Below are 18,867 nucleotides of genomic sequence, written 5' to 3'. Positions count from 1 at the left end.
CACTGACTGTGTAATTATGAAATGCAGCTGTGTTCCAGGACCAAACCCCATGCCTTTTTCATGCTTACTCATCCACCAGCACAGTAGCCTTCGCACAAAATTCTCAGCTCGTTTTAACCTGCTTGAAGCACCTGGTGGGTGGGAGTCACAGCTCACCACAAATGAAGTATTGTCTGATAAGTTCAGCTGCCTTTAAACAAGTTTTAACTTTCGGCAATCATTATAATGTCCTTTGAGGCAAGCATCAGTTCTCTGAGTGAGTTAAAACAAGCGCTGCTTGGCCGCAGACCGATTTGCCCCAGCACAGTTTGGGCTCAAGTCAGCACTGAAGTGGGGATGGAGCATCAGGCTTCTGTACAGCAGCCAAATCTGTTGGCTGCTATTGATATCCCATTTCCTCTGTCACTCCTAAGCTGCTTTGCATTCAGAGGCTTTCCACTAAACCCGGAGTGTCCAGCCTGTGGCCTGTAATACTGACTATACGGCTGGCTGTGCTGCTCCACAGCAATCATTGAGTCCTTTATTATCCAGGAAACAAAAGCATAGTTATTGCCACACTGGGAGTCTTCCAGCCCTGACATTTTAATTGTGCTTCTCTCATATTAGGTGGGATATGAACCAATTTGGACATTGCTGTTAAATTCCTCACACATTAATTCCTCTTTTGAATGTTTAGAAGCCGACATAATGGGTTTTAGACTTGGCAGAAGATTGGAGGAAAAGAGGATCAAACATTGAACAGAAGACAGTTTTTTTTTTTTGTTGCTGACAATTATAAACCTCCTGTTGAGCTTATCACATATTCAACAGCAGGAGCTTGAGATAAGGTGTTGAGTCATGGGCTATGGACAGCTCATGTCAGCATCTGCGAGGAAGGTTTCCTCGAATCTTTGTGTGTGTTTGATATGTTTACATTTCTAGCTCATATACTTTAAATCAATGAAGAAAGGTTTGTTCAAATCCTGAAATGTAGTTAAAATTCTGAAAAATATCACAATCACAATATATCATCACAATATTCATATGCAGCTCTCATTGGCCTTAGAGTCTGTTTTGTTTCAGTGGTCGAGGGGAAAGTGTGTTTAAGTCTATCACTCCAGAGAAGCTATTGTTTGTTCAGTAATCATAAAGCATATGCAGGCACTCTAAGACAATGTCACATATCCTAGAGTCATTGTGGGTTTGATAAATATAATTTGGTCCTGAGTAACACTTTCAACTCCCTCATACACAAGAAGCAATCATCTTTTGTTTCCATTATCTATTTTGTTGTTGTTATTACGATATATACAGGTCATGCCTCGCTTTCAGATACTATTACCACATCATAATGCTGCAATGTAAAGAATTTGTCAACGCAAAACGTTTTGACAGCGTTGCTTAAATCAGCAGACATGAAAACCGCAAGTGATGGGGACTGCTTCCTGTTTTCCTCTGCCAATCATTAAATCTGCAATATTGAAGCAGGCAGCGTGAATGTTAGATGTCATCCCTGAGCTCTGAAAATGATTTATTTACCTTCAGATGTGTCTGCCCTCTAAGCTCATCTCTCACACACATGTACCTCCAAAGCAACAAAGACAGTAGACATTGCAGTCTCATTAAACCACCTTGCAGAAACACATCTGTTTAGCTCTTTTTTTTCTCTGTTATGCCCCCCCCGCGAGCAAGGTCACTCTATGCTGCACTAATGACTGCAATCAATTATCTGGTGCAACATTAAACGAGACTGAAACTCCCACATCTCTGTTGCCCTTGGGCATTTTTCTCCGGTTTATAGAGGTCACCTGATTGTAAAGACAACTGAGCAAATGATTCACGTCTATTCAAAGTTCCTGTGATCCGCCAAGCAGAAACACTATATAACAGTAAAATGTGTAATTGATTTCTTTAATGTATGATAACAAGGCCCTGCTCGCTTTTTTTTTTAATTAATTAAATAATAAATATAAGCTATTTAGTATAATTAATGAACAGTGGACAGTACTAGGGTGATAATTATGATAATTATTTCCGCTTATGATTTATCAGCCAATTAATTAGGAAAGAAAGGGAGACCACCAATTGTAAACATTAAAGATCAGTTTACTCGTCATGTGGAGTGCTACTCAGCCTGTTAAAACTGTTGCATAACGTCAGAGGACAAGTCTTATTACATCAGCCCTGTTGATGTCATCGTGATTTCATCAGGGTTATCTCGGCTTGGGCTTGGAGACTTAAAGTTTTTAACAGAGAGCCTGCATTATAACTGGAAGTGTGGCGTTTGAAAGACAGTAAGGGTCTAACAAAGAGACCAGTGTTAATTTTGGCAGCTATTTTAGATTAGTCTTAGTCTTTAGGCGTAAATGCTTGTTTTAGTCACATTTTAGTCATTTTTATCCTTCAAACTTTTAGTCTAGTTTTAGTCGACGACATCTCAAAACATTTTAGTCGATGAAAAGTCGTTTTTGTCAACTTTTAGTCAAAGTGTTTTCTCTCTTTAAACTAAACTAATTCAGTACCATTAAAATCACACTAGTGCTGAAACAATTAGTCTATTGATATGCCTACCTGGCCTTAGAGCTAAGAAATCATACACAGATATCTTCCAAATAAATTGCTTTGTAATCTTAGAAACAACAGTTTGACTCGATAGTAATTGCAATGCATGTTCAGGGCTTGCCATTAAGCTTTTTCTGGTAAGGTCTGGAGTAAGGACAAGTAAGCGAAAACGGTTCGAGCATAATTACAAGTTGCTTGTCCAAATATATAAATAAATAAAGTTGCAGGCTATAAACGTTACAGCAGCAACACGTGATGCGCACTGACACTTTGGGGAACAGGTCTGAAAAGCCGACACGGTTGTTCCCCATATGTTTCAATATATGAAAAAGCATTTCACTTGTCTGACCAAAAAGTTTACTTGTCCAGGACAAGTTATAATGTTAATTGGCAAGCCCTGCATATTTCACTCACAAGCTTTGAAGCTAGCGAACTGATGTTAGCTAACTGTTAAGCCAATGTGGCTTGCTAGCAAATTTGTCACAAGTTGTCATAGCCGACTGCCCAGTAACACTGACTTAACGTTAGCAAATGTATATGTTTAGTTAGCATTAGAACTTACAGTTAGCAACTTCAAAGGTGTCTCTTCAGGTTGGTTGTATTCTTCCCACCTTATTTGTAGCCACAGGGAGTCTCTCCGTCTCCCGTTACGACAGTGTGTTTTCCTTTCTGCCGAATTTAAATAAAGTGTGTCCATAGGTCTATTATTTTACTCTAATGTTGTTGTCATTAACTCGCTGTCGATTTGGCACAGCATCTGCACACATCACATCACTCTGCACCACACGTCAATCAATGACAGGGATGCACTGTTTATATTTTGACAGACAGACTAGACGCACGGGGGGGAAATATGCATTTTGCGTTATTATATCAGCTGTTGCTAACTAACGTTAATTCGTCCATTGTTTGTAGTTCAACAAGACCAACAGAGTGGTGACTCTTCTCTAGAGAATTGATCTAGCTCATCATCACGTCAATTTCAGGAGAATCTTCCAGTTAAATTCTACTGAATATCAATATTTTAACCTTCTTAACTTTCTGCGTCCGGAACACCAGTATTTGGAGGAAGTAGCTTGAAAAAAATGTATTCTAAAGCTTAGTAGCCTACATCTATGAGTCAGATACATTTAATCAACATTTCATAGCTCTCTTCAAATTGTTTTCTTTGTCTGATCAACAGTCCAAATCCCAAAGATATTTATTTACAGTGATATAAAACAGAGTAAAGCAGCAAATCCTCACATTTAAGAAGCTGAAACAAGTCAATGTTGGGCATTTATGGCTTGAAAAATGACGAATGATTAATCATTTATCAAAGTTGTTGTACATTAGATTGATTTTCTGTCAATCAAGCAGTTGTCTCAGCACTAGACAGTACCAAGCACTGCCTTCCCTTACTCTCAGTGGCTACCTTTCAAGAACCGGATAAATGTTTGATCACTGTACAAAAGTATGTTTAGAGCTGTCTTCTTCTCCACACAGAGGTGATCATAATGGGGAGTGTGAGGCGTAATGAAGCAGCGACCAGTGCAGCAGAGCTCAGTATGAGGTTGCTAAATTGACTTCCTTGGGGGCTACATTCAAAACTCTTTAGCACTTAATGCTGCCATACAGCAGACTGACTGCATTTCTCCCCCACCATTTCCTACTAGTCTTTCTCTCCCCCTATGGCCTTTCACTGTGCTGTCATGACAACCAGTTCAGATTAGTAGATTAGCAATAAGCCTTGTGAATGGGTGTTAATAATTATTACACTTCAATGGTTTTTTCCTTCGCTTTTCACACATTAATGCCTGTTTTTATTGCACTATGGTATTTTGGAGTTATTCATTGTTTCATGTTTAACTGCCATTTTTTTAGCAGGGTAGTCATTATTATGATCTATAGTATTGCTGGCGAAGTAGTAGTTGTAGTACTTAAATCCTATTCTTAGGCAGTTCCATATTACATTAACATCACAAGCAACTAAGGTGTAAACAAATACATTATTCGGATATGAACAGTTAATGTGCTGCCTCTGTCACATGATTGATGCAATTTGCCACAAATGTCACACCACTTCTTAATAACTCAGTCAAAAGGAAACACACAGAGATCATACACACACTCCTACAATCAAATGGTAAACTTAATCTTGACAGTGGTGGAACTTTGATATCCATGGAGGATAAATGTTAATAAATCTGTCAAGACAGTGTCTGTGCAGTGTGAACATGAGCTGCTAATAGCCAAATCAGCACGACTTTCCATGGTACAGATTTACCAAAATAAAAACCCAGAGGCATAGATAGTTGTAAGTTTGATATTCAGACATTCAGCGGGGTTCAGTAATTTTCATCAGTTTTACCAGATTTGTTGGTCAGTACAGGATGAAGCTTTTACCTGTATTCAAAATGGCTAAGAGAGCTTTTCAGATTTTTTTCAATAGCTTTTTCAGTGTTTGTTATAGACACTTCAAACTAATGGGTCATGTATGGCCCAGTGAGGTATTCTGACCTGTTTTATTCATCGATAGCATTCTAATTTTCTATCATAGGATGCATTCACACCCAACCTGTCTGGTGTGTTTGCCCATTTGGTTCAGTTTGTTTGTGGTGTGTGGTGTAGATATGTGATTTTAGCATGAATTCAAAAGCTAAACTAACATTAAATCCGTCTTATGGCCGTGAACTGTCACGGAAACAACCTTACATGTGATCACATAAGCGACCTTTAAGCAATGTATATATTTATGCAAATAATTTGGTAACCATGGTACCGCATCAACATTGAGTGTGGGGGTTTTCCTTGATACATCAGACAGTGAAAAAGTCTTTATAAAGAGGTGTTATGTGCCTGTGTTGTATTCCACATATTTTAGCAGTTCCTCATTAGTGTGAAGTGAATGAAACATAGCAACCACACAGTAACCATCTCCCCCTGTAATATGTTGGTAACAGGCGTCTCTTTTCCATCCTGTTTCTACTTGGTTGTCAGTATTCATCTGTCATCATTGTGACACCAGAGAAGATAAATAAACACACAATAAGAAGCATTAAGCATTAACAAAATGACATAACAGCATGACATGCTGCACCAATTTTGTATAAATATAAAACGAGGTATAAGTAGAAAACATATTAACACAAAAAAATAAAGCAGACCATTTCTAACTACTTCTGGCGTAGTCCTCATCCACTCCCAGTATGACTCTGAATACAGATGGTTTTGTGAAATAAACAGATACAGATAGTAGCTTACACCCCCACACAGGGCAGGACTGGGATAATAATTCAGTCCAGGCCAATCTCCACATTCACTCCATTCACAATAGACCAAATATACTGTAAGTGTTTTGTTGAAATATTTTTTCTGTTGTTTATGCTAGCAACACATAGGCCACTGAGAATTCTCCCGGTGCTCCCGATGGCCAGTCCGGGTCTGCCCTCACAAGCAACATAATGCGCAATTCCAAAACACATGTACAAGGATCCACTTCTATACTATCTGCTATCATTCCATGTCCTTCATCTGGCAACAAATGGGTACTTGAACCTCTCCCAGACTATTGGTAGACTGTGTGGTCTGTTTTGGCCATGCATAATTAGCTTCTGCTAACCGCAAATTAAAACTGTTATTTCCCACAGCAAGAACTGTGTCACCACAATTTAAAACTATGATCCCATGTCCTAATATTATTGGAAGTGTGACATATTCATGAGAGGACTTCTACTGAGTACTAATGTAATTCAAAGTGAAGCAAGAGCACCAAATGATACAGCCATCTTTCAATTTGTTCTGACGGGAAGTTAGGTCTCAGGATTTTTCGTGAGGTGCATCGCAAAATGAGGATATCAGTTATTCTGGGTTCCAGTAAATGAGCTTGTAGTAGTTTTGGAGGATTATGAAACCAATAGACCCTCCTCAGGAAATGACAACAAGCTGCTCTGCAAACAGGATGAGGAGAATGGGGGGAAGCAATGTCAAGGAAAGGGGATGAATGTGATGATTTAGTGATTTTGTCAGAGAGAGAGGGAGGAGGAGAAGTGGTGGAAGTTGAGATTGAGTGGCTTTAGGGAGACTGATTGCGATAGAAGCTGTCAATAAGTTAGAGGCGAGCTGTGAGGAGATGAATCCCAGAAAAAAATGTAAAGGTAGCTCAAGATGATACAAAGAAAAAACAAGGGAGTAGGGGGAAAGTTGAAACAAGGAGTCCCACAGACAAAAACAATGAAAAGCCAGAAGGATAGAGAGTGAGACAAAGAAAGACAGGGAGGGAGGCAGTGAGACAGACATATAAAGATGGATCAAGCACCCACTGAAGTAGAGAAGGAGGGAGTGATTGAGAGGGAGGAGGTGTGGAAAAGCAGCCATGATGAGATGGATTCTACTGGACCATGAGATTGATGACTCTGCTCCAGAAAGAAAAAGAGAGAGGGAGTGAAAGAGAGAGAAGAGATAGTAGAAACCGAGGGGGGAGGAATAAGAGAAAAGTCCTGATGAAAAGAACCATTGCGCCCCGCAAGACACGACAATATCTGGAGTCTGATAAAAAGAATGAGCCAGTTTTATCTCAGCCCTTCAATCTTAAAACAGAGCACAAGCAGCATCTTTGCACATTTCAGTATCTCTAATAGGATCTAAACCACTTTTTTGTTCATCATCAGTTATGCGTGGTATAAAAAAAAATGTATTCCCCCAGAATAAGAACAGGGCTGCTGCTACATCAAAAGAGATTATGTCTGTAGCAAATAAAAGTCTGTTTGTAAAGAAGGATTAGATTTAGTTTGGCTTTCAGACACCACAAATCCTGTGAATTGGTTATCCATCAGTGCCTTTGAATACAAAGTGACATTTAAATACAGGAAGCACACAGCATTTGAGTATAATAAATGTGCATTTTATCATATTCCATATTTAGAGCTTAAATTCATCCCCTTATGGTCTGTCAGTGTGTCCAATTAGAGCAGCGATTCTAAAAGTTGCTGCAGTTCCACAGCAGTGCCTCTCCAGCTAACGAAGGAGTAGCTCATTACAGAGTAAAATATGTAAAAAATCTACATCCCAAGTTCAGCTTGACATTGAGGTATGGAAAGGATGGGTGAGATGGGAAATGGTGGGTGTAAATGGGGAGTGAGACCGGGAGAATGACAGGAAGTGGATATTAATCTTTTCCCATGAGAACGTTTCACTTTCACCTTCTCTGCCTTGATCCTTCTCCCTCTCTGTCTCACCCCTCCTCCTCCTCCTCCTCCTCCTCCTCCTCTCAGACTGCCGGAGTGGCTCTGATTTGCCAGCATTTGTCTGGTCCAAGGGGGATAAGAGGGAGATAAACAGAGTTTGCAAACAGAAAGTGGACGGAGCTGAGGCTGAGCAGGCCCTATCAATGGAGAGAGTTTCCTGGGATATTCACTTTCTTCAGACCTCGGAGCTCTTATCAGAGGCAGTGATAGAAGGATAGGGTAACTGGCTGTGGCACAGTGCCTCCTGCCTTACTAGTGGACTGATGTTATGGGCTGTAATGAATAAGGGGATAAAAAATATTTTTAAATATGTCACACTCCTCGCTGCCATAAATGCCTTTTCATGAAAATAAGATAGGGCATGTTAAAAGTTACACCTCCAGTCAACATGCTTATCTCACTGCTGCGGTTTCATTATGTAGTTATGATTTATGTTGCCACTGACTGTCTGTTTTCTCATCTTTTTTTAGATGCTGTCACAGAGAGCTCAAAGCATTCGTGCGAGCTGTAATGGGACACAGTAAGGCCGTGGACATGATAAGAAATCTCTGCAGTACGCCTTTTCAATCACAACACCAACACTACACAGTAGAGAAGTCCATTATCTAAAATTAATGTCAGCTGTGTTGCGGAGGCAGCCTCAAGCTGCGCCGCCAAATCTAAGACAACCCATGGAGGCGTGGCCTCAACGTTTCCAACGCTGCTGCCACTGGTAACAACAGCCAAGTGAACAGCGATGCCTTCTAAGGTCTCCTGCTTATATTTGCTGACAGTGGTTTGCTGGGCCAGCGCTCTGTGGTACCTGAGTGTGTCCCGCCCCTCCACTTCCTACATGGGCCAGCTGACTATCCCTATACGCAAAACACCAAAGGTGAACAAGAACGCCACCTTTAGTAACATCCGCACGCGCTCACTCAACCCGCACGACTTCGGCTACCTCATCAACGAGGCCAAGAAGTGCGAAGCAGAGCCCCCCTTCCTCGTCATCCTGATCAGCACCACCCACAAGGAATTCGACGCCCGTCAGGCCATCCGAGAGACATGGGGTGACGAGAGCACGTTTCCGGACGTGCGTGTGGTCACGCTCTTCTTGTTGGGCCGCAGCACTGATGCTGTCCTCAACCAGATGGTGGAGCAGGAGAGTCAGATCTTTCACGATGTTGTAGTGGAGGATTTTATCGACTCTTACCACAACCTGACACTTAAGACGCTGATGGGCATGCGCTGGGTGGCCACATTTTGCTCTAAGGCTCAATATGTCCTCAAGACAGACAGTGACATCTTTGTCAACATGGAGAACCTTATCTATAACCTTCTGAAGCCCACAACCAAGCCCAGAAGGAGGTACTTCACCGGCTACGTCATCAATGGTGGGCCAATCAGAGACATGCGCAGCAAGTGGTACATGCCCAGGGATCTGTACCCAGAGAGCAAGTACCCACCCTTCTGCTCCGGCACCGGCTACATCTTCTCGGCAGACGTGGCCGAGCTCATATACAAGACCTCCTTACACACCAGGCTGCTGCACCTGGAGGACGTGTACGTCGGTGTGTGCCTCCGTAAGCTGGGCATCCACCCCTTCCAGAACAGCGGCTTCAACCACTGGAAGATGGCCTACAGCCTTTGCCGCTACCGCCGGGTGGTCACCGTCCACCAGATCTCCCCCGAGGAGATGCACCGCATCTGGAACGACATGACCAGCAAGAAACACCTTAAATGTTAGGACTGTTAGCAGTAGCACCCGTGGGAGAGTCGGGAGGAAATGAATGTCCTCCTATCACCTGCTTCTCCATCATCGGCATTGGCAAATACTGTTCAGCACGCAGCACTGAGCTGGAGGAAGAGTACTGACGAAGCATCCAGGCCTTTGTCCAGGCACTTGTTTGCTTTGCCAGGAGTCTCTATAGTGCAAGGCCAAAGCAAAGTCCTCTGTGTTCTATGTCCTCCCTCACTTTCAAAGTGTTTATAAGAGCGACTCAGCTCAGACTCACAAAGTAGGCACAAATTTGGAAATATGTTTTCCAAAAATGTGCAAAATGTTCAGCTGGTTGGTTGTCATTGCCAGCAGCGCTATGATTTTTATAGGGAAATACAAGACAGGAAGCTTACAGGCTTGTGTTATACTACTCATTTATACAAGACACAAACTGTCCCCAATTACTCAACTGCAGATTAAATAAATGCCAACACTTCTTTGAACTCAGACATTCGTCTCTTGGGTTGATCAGAAGCACTAATTATGAATGTTCCTCATGTATTTTCAGTTGTTGTACTTTCTGAACAAGGTGTTAATGTTGGATGTACTGTCAGGCACTGCAGCAGCTGTCGTCATCGTGAGGACCATGGTGAGTTTACAGTGTAATGACTCATTTAAATAGGCTGAAACACATGTATTATGTTGCTCTTACTCTAGGAAAACAGCGGAATTAGGAGTATTAATGACCGGACCTGTTTGCCTCTGTAATATTCTTTTCAGAATCAGACATATTTTCTTACAACAGATCCACAGGTCATTGTATTGTACAATGAAAAAAATGTTGTCCGGACAGCGTGAAGATATCGGCTGCTTGCGTTCCCAAGTGAATGTTACTTCTGTCAATGTGTAATGTGCAGTTATTTGTCTCAGGCAGTGCTGTGAACAGGCTGCAGACTATTATATTTTCTATTACTTGAACATGAAGGAGAACAGATGTACTGTTAGAGCTGTGGGTACCAAGGACAAATATTACAATTTTGAGTGCGTTCTTCTTTTCAATTACTTGAGATTAAATAAACCGCTTTTATAAGATTTGATATTGTATTTATTACAGAATTCAATATAAAGGTTTTTTATTCTGTTCGATTTAATACACAGAATTTGTAAATGAATACACCCCGCGCCGCGTGTATATGTGGAAACAAGATTACACTGAGGTGCTTCGGTATGACTGTTGGAAAACATGAGCCGTAGAAATGAAAGCGTCTCATTAGGACTGCTGTTCACTGCAGCAGCTGTGCTCAGTTTGAAGCGGGTCCCAGCTCTCGTCAAGTCACTGACGGGCAAATGCTGAGTGCCACTCTGGAAACAACACAGCCGCGCTCTTCTTCCATGCAGGTGTTGGTGTGTGTGTGTGTGTGTGTGTGTAAGTGGCGAGCAGACTGCATGCAATGTGTGATTAAATCAAATGTAGCATCTGTGTAATTGGCAGCTGAGTGGCCGTTTTCAACCATAATGTCTTAACAAGAGGAATTACTGAGGCGAATGGATTTCTTTGTTAAAATACATAAACCTTCTTTGTTTTCAGTGTGCCATATAGGTTGGTGTATCATCCGTTCATTCAATTATTTCATTCAGTCTGAAATATGAAAACAGATTAATTCATTTCTCCATTTGTTGTGTTTTCCTCTTCTGTTCTTTTTTTACTTTGTTTCTCTGCCATGTGCATGCGAAGCCACAAACTGCAAATTGTACTGCAGTTTGAAATAGAAAATGAAGTCACTTATTTCCATTTTATGGTACATTTTAGGGATTTGAATTATTTCAGAGGAGAAGTACAGTTACTACAGATGCTAACCTTCACTGTTAGGTTCATCAGTGATGGCAGATGGACTGTAGCCTACTTTATAAACCTAAGAGTGAACAGGTGCATTATTAGACTCACCAGAAATTCTGTCTGGCAATAAAAATGTCTAAGATTTCTTTACGCTTTGTTGTCCTCACAGTTGTCCTTGCAGTGCAGATTTGTCCAGTTTGTAGTTTTATCATGAGTCAATGAGGGAAAATGCTCCTGTTTTCCTTAATGATTCTTTGATTTGACATGTTTGCCTTCTACAGGGACATCAAAGCAGCTTCATTAAGAGTTTAATACTGTGCGATCATTATTGCATAAATTATTGTACAGTTCAGTGAGAGTTCAGTGACCAACCCTGAATGTCTTTCCAAAACGTAGCCCATGATTGATTTAATATCATTACAATGCTCAGCCGTACCCTATAACCAGGATATCTGCTGAGTCTAATAATGCCTATATGGCCCTGTGTCATCACTGGTGAACCTGCTAGGTTATTTATCTGTCATGAATAGTAATTCTCCTCTGAAATCATCACATGTCTGATTTCTCGCCTTTTTCTTACAAGGAGCGTGCACTTCTCAGCAGTCATGACTTTCTGAGCGCGTGCACGGTGATGAAATTCCCAAAACGGAATAACAGAAATAAGACTTGTTTTTTCGTTTTGTTATACACATTTTTGATGCCTTCAAAAAACAGAAAACTTAAATATTGATCTGTTCTGTTCATTTTCCTCATAGGTCAAGAGCTTTTTATCTTTAGCATTTTAGGTGCACAGATACATGTGTGTAGGCATGTGTGTGTATGGACAAAGCTGCACCAGGCAACATCACTGTTTGCGTGTGCCTACAGGTGTGTGTGTGTGTGTGTGTGTGTGTGTGTGTGTGTGTGTGTGTGTGTGTGTGTGAGTGAGTGTGCGCGCGCATTGGATTTGTGAACTCTTTGTTCCAGGCATCATCATCCGAGGGAGCAGCAACACTCCTGCAGGATTTGGTGCCGGAGAAATGAAAAATGTCTTCTGTTCTGTACTTGCAAAGATAAACATAAAAATGTGGAAGCACTTGTGGCGAGGCTCTTTCCTCAAACACTTTAGCTCGAAAATCTTGTGGGAGCTTGTAGGCAGAAAACACACCATTGCTGTTATGATTTCTTCATAATAAAACTATTCCCGGTTGGTGTCTTTACGTGAAATACTTCTTTTTGATCAGTTTCTAAAACAGTTTTCGAAAACTAAAATATAATTGTAACAGTTTTACTCCAGTGTATCAGTTTAGGGTGCATTTGTTCTTTAGGTTTATTGTGTGAGAAAGAAAAGAATTCAACCCCTAACAGCCACAGTATGTTATCAGTTAATGACTTTATTTTTTCCCCAAAAAAATGTACAAGCATAGTCTGTCTAGTAGTATACATGTGAAATAATTGTTATTCACAGCTTCTTATCTTCAGTGCTGTGTTTTGCATTCCTCTGATCACCCCCTATGGCATATGCAATTTGATACAATATGCTGAGTAATAGAAAGTCTGCTCTGTAATTGGCCAAACAACCCAGTGGTAGAGCATTTAAAAGGCTAAAGCTTGGGGAAAATGAAAAGCGAGTGATTATTCCGGGGCTTGTGGTAAATGAACCTCATAACGAGCGAGGCGGAGTGCTAGACAATTGGGAACACTCAGATTTCAAAACAAAGCATCGAAAGGCTGGCCTGTGGAGCCTTGAGTTGAAATAAAAAAACTGTTTGGGCACAGAGTAGACCTTGGTTTGGCATTGTAGCCTCGTTAGATGGTGTAAAGGTTGGAGGCAAATTTCTTAATGCTGCATAAGCCGCTGCAGAGAACATCTCATGAAAAAGCATTGTTTTTTAATCCTCGTATACATATTCATATTCTTATGCATACTCTTTTGTCCTAAATACATTCTCCTTAGCCTTTCAGTCAGCATGACCTCCTCCTGACCTGTCCTTTGAGGCACAGAAGATGTGTGTTTACGAGTAAATAGCCGTGGAATAAATTGGCGGTGTGCAATCTGCCATGTGTGCAGGTGCAGTTATACCAAGGTGAGAGAGAAGCGCTCATTAAGAGCAGCTGGGGAGACGCTGAACGTCCTCTTCTTCCTCCAGGAAAAGTGCCATCAGAGCGGTGCTGGGATGCATCGCGACGCTGCAGCTTCCCTTAATGACCACTTGATGTGCGTGTGGTTTGGCTTTCAACGTGGCCTGAAATGATAGGATAGTCTTTTGTTGCTTGATTACTGGCTGTGATGTCAGGATGTGTAGTTTCGTGTTAAGTGTGCGAATGTAGCTGACAAGCCCATTCACAAACCCCTCACATTCCCCTCACAATTACTTTGAATTTTATTTTTGCATAAAGTTTTCTGTTTTCTAACGCTTTCTGTTTTAATTTGGAAACAGAAATCCCAGCTTCTCTACTGAAACTGTAGAAGAGGATAAAAGGTGAAGAAGTTCTTGAAAAGTTAGTAAAACAGTACAGCAAAAGGAAAAACACAGTAAAGCTTGTTAATCAACCTGCCGCGTTTCTTTCACCTCTATTTAGTTTGGACAAACTGTGATTCAAGCAATGCGTTCACGTGACCCTCTCCTTGATGGTTGCAGTCTGCCATATACAGTCAATGCAGTTTGTAGTGTGAGGTGTGAATCAGCGATTTCAAATCACGCCATGAAAACAGTCATTTCAGGCTTTATTGGACTAAATCCTTGCTGAGAGCTTCAGGAATAAAGTCTCCCGTAGTTAAAGGGACATTAGCATCACTTTAGCACAGTGGTTTTAACTTCAAATCCTATTTGTTGTCCGTTTCCTTTATTAGTGTCAACTCACGAGTTTTGCACCAAAATGCCTGCTTAAAAGAAGTAGATGGACATAAGAGCACATGGCAAACACAGACAGGACCACTACAAAAATCTGCCACTCTATACCTCTCCATTGAACTGACCCTGCATGTAGATGTCTATGTCCATGCATGCACGTGCACCAGGCAGCAGTCACTAGTTTTTCCACCTGGAGGAGGAAGGTGAAACTGATATTTCCGTGTGACTAAGACTCAAAGGTCAAAACTTGATGCAGTTCAGCGATCAAAAGCACAGAAGCTATTAATCTTCGTCCTGTCTGCCAGGTTTTAAACATTTGATAAATATACATCAAACAAAAGTCGATTTTGGATGCCGGCTGCCTCTGAGACTGAACATTCAAATTTGTTCTGAAATTACTTCTCTGCAAAACAAATCAATGGCAGCGGGGCAGAATAAGCTCCAGACTTGTGCTTCCCGTTGCATTCGCCTTTGCATCGCTGCATAAATGACGTACTTGTCACTCTGTGTTTTATAGGCAATCACATTCTGCATGGCTCGCATCTTGCGATCATTCCAAGTGTGTCCAGTAGCAGAAAGTTAACCCCTGCTGCAGAACAACTCAGCTATGTAAAACCAAACCTTAATATTGATATCTGGCATTAATATTGATATCTGTCCATGTCGATGACAGCATTTCAACAGCATGAATTATTTTCTGTCATCCACAACAGATGGATGGGGTTTAAATAGGACGCATACATCAGGACGTGAGGCAGGGGCAGCACAAGTGCTTGACAGAGATAAGTGTGACAGCCAGGCTGAATACGAATTGCGTGAGGGATAAATTAACTCTTAATGCCCTGGGACGGAAGCCGATCTCTTGGAACTGATGGAGGTTCGGAGCTCAATCTCACTTTCTTCCGAAAGCAGCAGGCTCATATTTATGACCAGCTGCAAGCTTAGCAGGAACATTTGCATGAGAGTGGAGTCTCATAAATACCTGATGGGCTTGTGAATATCAGGTTCACTTGATTCAGAGAGCAGGTAAAGGAACAAGGCACCCGTAACAGGCTTGCTGTAGATTTGATGTCAGAGGCTTAGTAACTCAGTTATTGAGCATAAAACGGGTTTGGGATTCAAAATCTTTGCTTCAACAACAAGATCTCAAACTTAAATATACATAAGCTACATAACTTCCTTAAAAACACAAAAGTAGCAATTGCAATCCTTTCATATTTATTCCCAGACTCTAAAGATACAGAATTTGGCCACTTTGCATTCATCATCAGGCTAATGTGATAGGAGGATACTAAATCCTTGTTGTCATAATTAGAGCTTAGTGAAATGAAGCTGCTGAAGCCTGAAGCTACATTGTAAGATACTTTTGGGAAAATAGTTAATTAGTTATTATTGCATGTACTCAAAGAACAGAGTCAAACTCTTGCCACAACATGAACTCTTTTTGCAGTTGAAATTTAGGATTCTTAACTTCATCCCAGAGCTACTTTATTTCACATCTTGCCTTTGTTGGCCAATTCTCCAATGTGAGATCAACAGATGGACTTATCTGGAATCTCATGATAAGCACATTAAGGCTTACTTTGCTTTGGTCACTAAATAATCATACTGAGATCTTAAGAGAATGTTCTGACATTCTTCAGTGGGGGTTTTTTTTATGTTTTCTGTGACCATGAAGAGGTTTTGGCGGCATTTTTATTTTCTATTTTCATGATCACCTTTGTGTTATTACTGTATGTCAAGGTCGCAAAATAACATTAAATAAGTCCCATACTGATGTTTTCGTTAGCCTTTCCGAGACTTTAAACAGAGACCGCTGAGAGTTACATGAGAAGATTGATACCACTTTCATGTCTGTTCGTTAAATCTGGCTGAGTCAGGAGATGATTAGCTTAGCATAAAGACTGAAATAATGGGGAAACAGCTAGTCACAAAGTGAACACATAACTCCACATAAAACCAAAACTTATTATTTTTACATTGTGTACAGATTAACCAAATGAAATATAATTTGTTACTGTAATTAGTGATATTTAGAGGCATTTTTTTTATTTGGAGAGAGCAAGGCTGGCTTTTTCCGCGTTTTCAGTTTCTATGCTAGGTTAAGCTAATTGTCTCCTGGCTCTAGCCAATTTAACAGATAAATATGTTGAGTTATGAGAGTTGCATCAATATTCTCTTCTAACTCCCAGCTAGAAAGTGAATAAACCTATTTCCTAAAATGTAGAACTATTCCTACATGATATTTGACAGCCATAGTTGAAGTTTGCTACTTCCAAACTTCTCTTTCTTTCTCACTGCCTGCTGTAAAAGCCCCATGGTCTTTTGTACTGGGTCACTGACTTTCATTGAGTTCCTACAAGCCATTGTGCTAAGACTTTTAACATTGATTTATCAGGTTTGGTCACTTTTACATCTCATGCGTCGCATCTGCAATAGCGAATTGAGTTACTTTTGACCACACTTCGGGTCTAAGATGCTAGCGTAGTGTGCTTGTAGACTAAACATGGACTTTTTCAGTCATTAACCGTGGTCCAAGCCACTCTGGAGAGGACCCGTGGGGAGTTTATTGCCTAATTTGGGATGTAATTAATCTCTATTAAAACAGCCATCTCACTCCCTACCTGATCCACAGCTCACAGGCAATTTTGCGCCTCAGAGCACAAACCACTGGGAACATGCCTCGAGAGCGAGGAAAAGGAGGAGAAGATGACTGCTTTCCAGGAGGGGTAGATGAGGAGAGTTTAAAGACAGAAAAAAGTACAGAGTGGAGATGGATGGCTGAAAAAGATTTATAATCTCACTTGTGACACGTAAAGGTGTTTCACAAGAATAATGGCAGGCTATGTTTTCTCTTTAACTGCATACTTGTCTGCTTTCTGTCTCTTTCTCCATTTGTTTTTTGCGTTTCACTTTCTGGCCTCATTTCTCTGTCTCCCACTGCCTTTCCCATCTCTTTCTGTCTCAGATAATCTAAGCCAGGTTTAAGCCTCCATCTACTCTATCTGCCTCCCTCTCTCTAAGTTTCCCCCTGTCTGATTCCGTTCTTACTGCGAGGCCTGAGAAATCCTCAGCAGATGCCTGAGAGACTGTTTGGCTGGATCCATGCTGTTGACAGACAACACAGCTTTAAATGTGAAAACAAGGCTATTTCGAGCAGGCTTTGCAGAGATGGAATGCATGAATTTATAGAGAGAGTGGGGGGGGGGGACCTCACAGACGCTTTCTTGTTTGAATTGTTTGACATTTTTCTCCGAACTTGTCAACACAAAATGCTTTGTGGGAACAGCATGGAGGAAAATGCAAACATTTTGTGCCTGTCAAGGTGAGGGCTTTTATCCTGACACTTTACATATACAGTAAATACGCATCAAAAACTAAGTTCCTATTTTTCTGCATTTCACAGCAACAGTCTTACATTTACTAATTGTCTATAGCTCACAGCATTTGCAACCAGTTGTTAAATTCAGCAAGATGGAAAGAACCACCAGTACTCTGGTTCATATTCAAGTCATTGCCAATTCAAGTATTAGCTACATAAAATGCCACTTTCTTGACCAAAATTGCCAAAGGCTTTGACAAGATGACACAAATTTAGAGATAATTCAAACAGGCAGAATACCACCATGATTCCCAATTACATTTAAGATTACATCTGAGACAAATTCATAACGTCCGTATTGGGCTATTCTGCACCTCAAGAGTTACGTCTATTGCCAAGGTTCAGTGGCAATGGAGGAAGCAGTGTGTCCTGTATGTAGCGAGGCAGAAAGTGATGGTGTGGAGGGTCGGGGTGGTGGATGTGTTTATAACACATCTGGCTTCCATGCAGGACACCAGAGATCATGTCCCATCGCAGACCTGCAATTAACATTTGTGTTTTTATTTACCGTAACCATGATTTTCCCCTAACCTTCACCAGGTGTTTTAGATGCGTAACATTAATTTAGTTTTCTTTTTTTGTTTTCTTTTTCTCTATTTTCTCCAATAGTCAGTTCCCCAAGTCAATGTAATGCCACCTGGTTCCCTTGTAATCTGCTCTATATGTTCCTTTTATATGCCAGCGCTTGATTTGTTCTAATTATGTGCACCTGACACTGCTTACCTGTTGAGGATGGACTGTGACAGTCACTGAGCCTGCACACTGAGGAAGACATCAGCCAAAAGGTTTGTGCTTGTCACTCTTCTGCATCGAAAAAGAATGAAGATACAGCAAATGTGAACTTCAATAGACAGATTTTTACTCTAACCAGTTTAACTTCAGTTAGCCCTAACCATACCTTAACCATATTTTAGTTGCCATAACCACGATCTTTCCCTAACCTAAACCACACCGTAGTTGCCATGCACAGATATTGTAGAAAGCGAGAAATGTATACATTTGGACACACACACAGACACACAAAAAAGGTTGTCATTGAATGTAATCCGGGGTTTTGCAGAATAACTGTCTAATATCATCGTTCTTGTCTGGTGATAGGTTTGCAAAAACAGAAGCGGTGAGATGATAAACGGTATATACCATAGCGTTGTTAATAATTCCTCAAAGTTGAACAAGGATGTTGTTTATTGTTTATTTTGGGAAATAATTTTAATGCTAGCCTTTGTTTTCTCTTTTAAATAAATTTGGCTAATTTGGAGCTTGTATAAAACCTGTCTGATCATCTGACTGGCTTTGTTTCTTGCCCTGTCTGACCACTTTTTAGTGATGTCGTGTCATGGTTGATTTTCTTC

At 40.9% G+C, this 18,867-nt stretch overlaps 1 protein-coding gene across 1 annotated transcript in view; it reads left to right on the top strand.

Moving 5' to 3' along the window:
• LOC122872278 (beta-1,3-galactosyltransferase 1-like) overlaps positions 1-10,554 on the top strand; it is a 101,180-nt gene extending 90,626 nt beyond the window's left edge. Inside the window, exon 3 of the mRNA XM_044188277.1 lies at positions 8,237-10,554. Coding sequence (XP_044044212.1) covers positions 8,503-9,489 — 987 coding nt within the window. The 5' untranslated portion in view covers positions 8,237-8,502 and the 3' untranslated portion in view covers positions 9,490-10,554. The remainder of the gene's footprint in view (positions 1-8,236) is intronic.
• The last annotated feature ends 8,313 nt before the right edge of the window (positions 10,555-18,867 follow it).

This window comes from Siniperca chuatsi, linkage group LG24 (assembly GCF_020085105.1).
Source record: "Siniperca chuatsi isolate FFG_IHB_CAS linkage group LG24, ASM2008510v1, whole genome shotgun sequence".
Lineage (NCBI taxonomy): Eukaryota > Metazoa > Chordata > Actinopteri > Centrarchiformes > Sinipercidae > Siniperca > Siniperca chuatsi.
The sequence above is the reverse complement of the archived record's forward strand: the minus strand, read 5'-3'. Positions and strand labels throughout refer to the sequence as shown.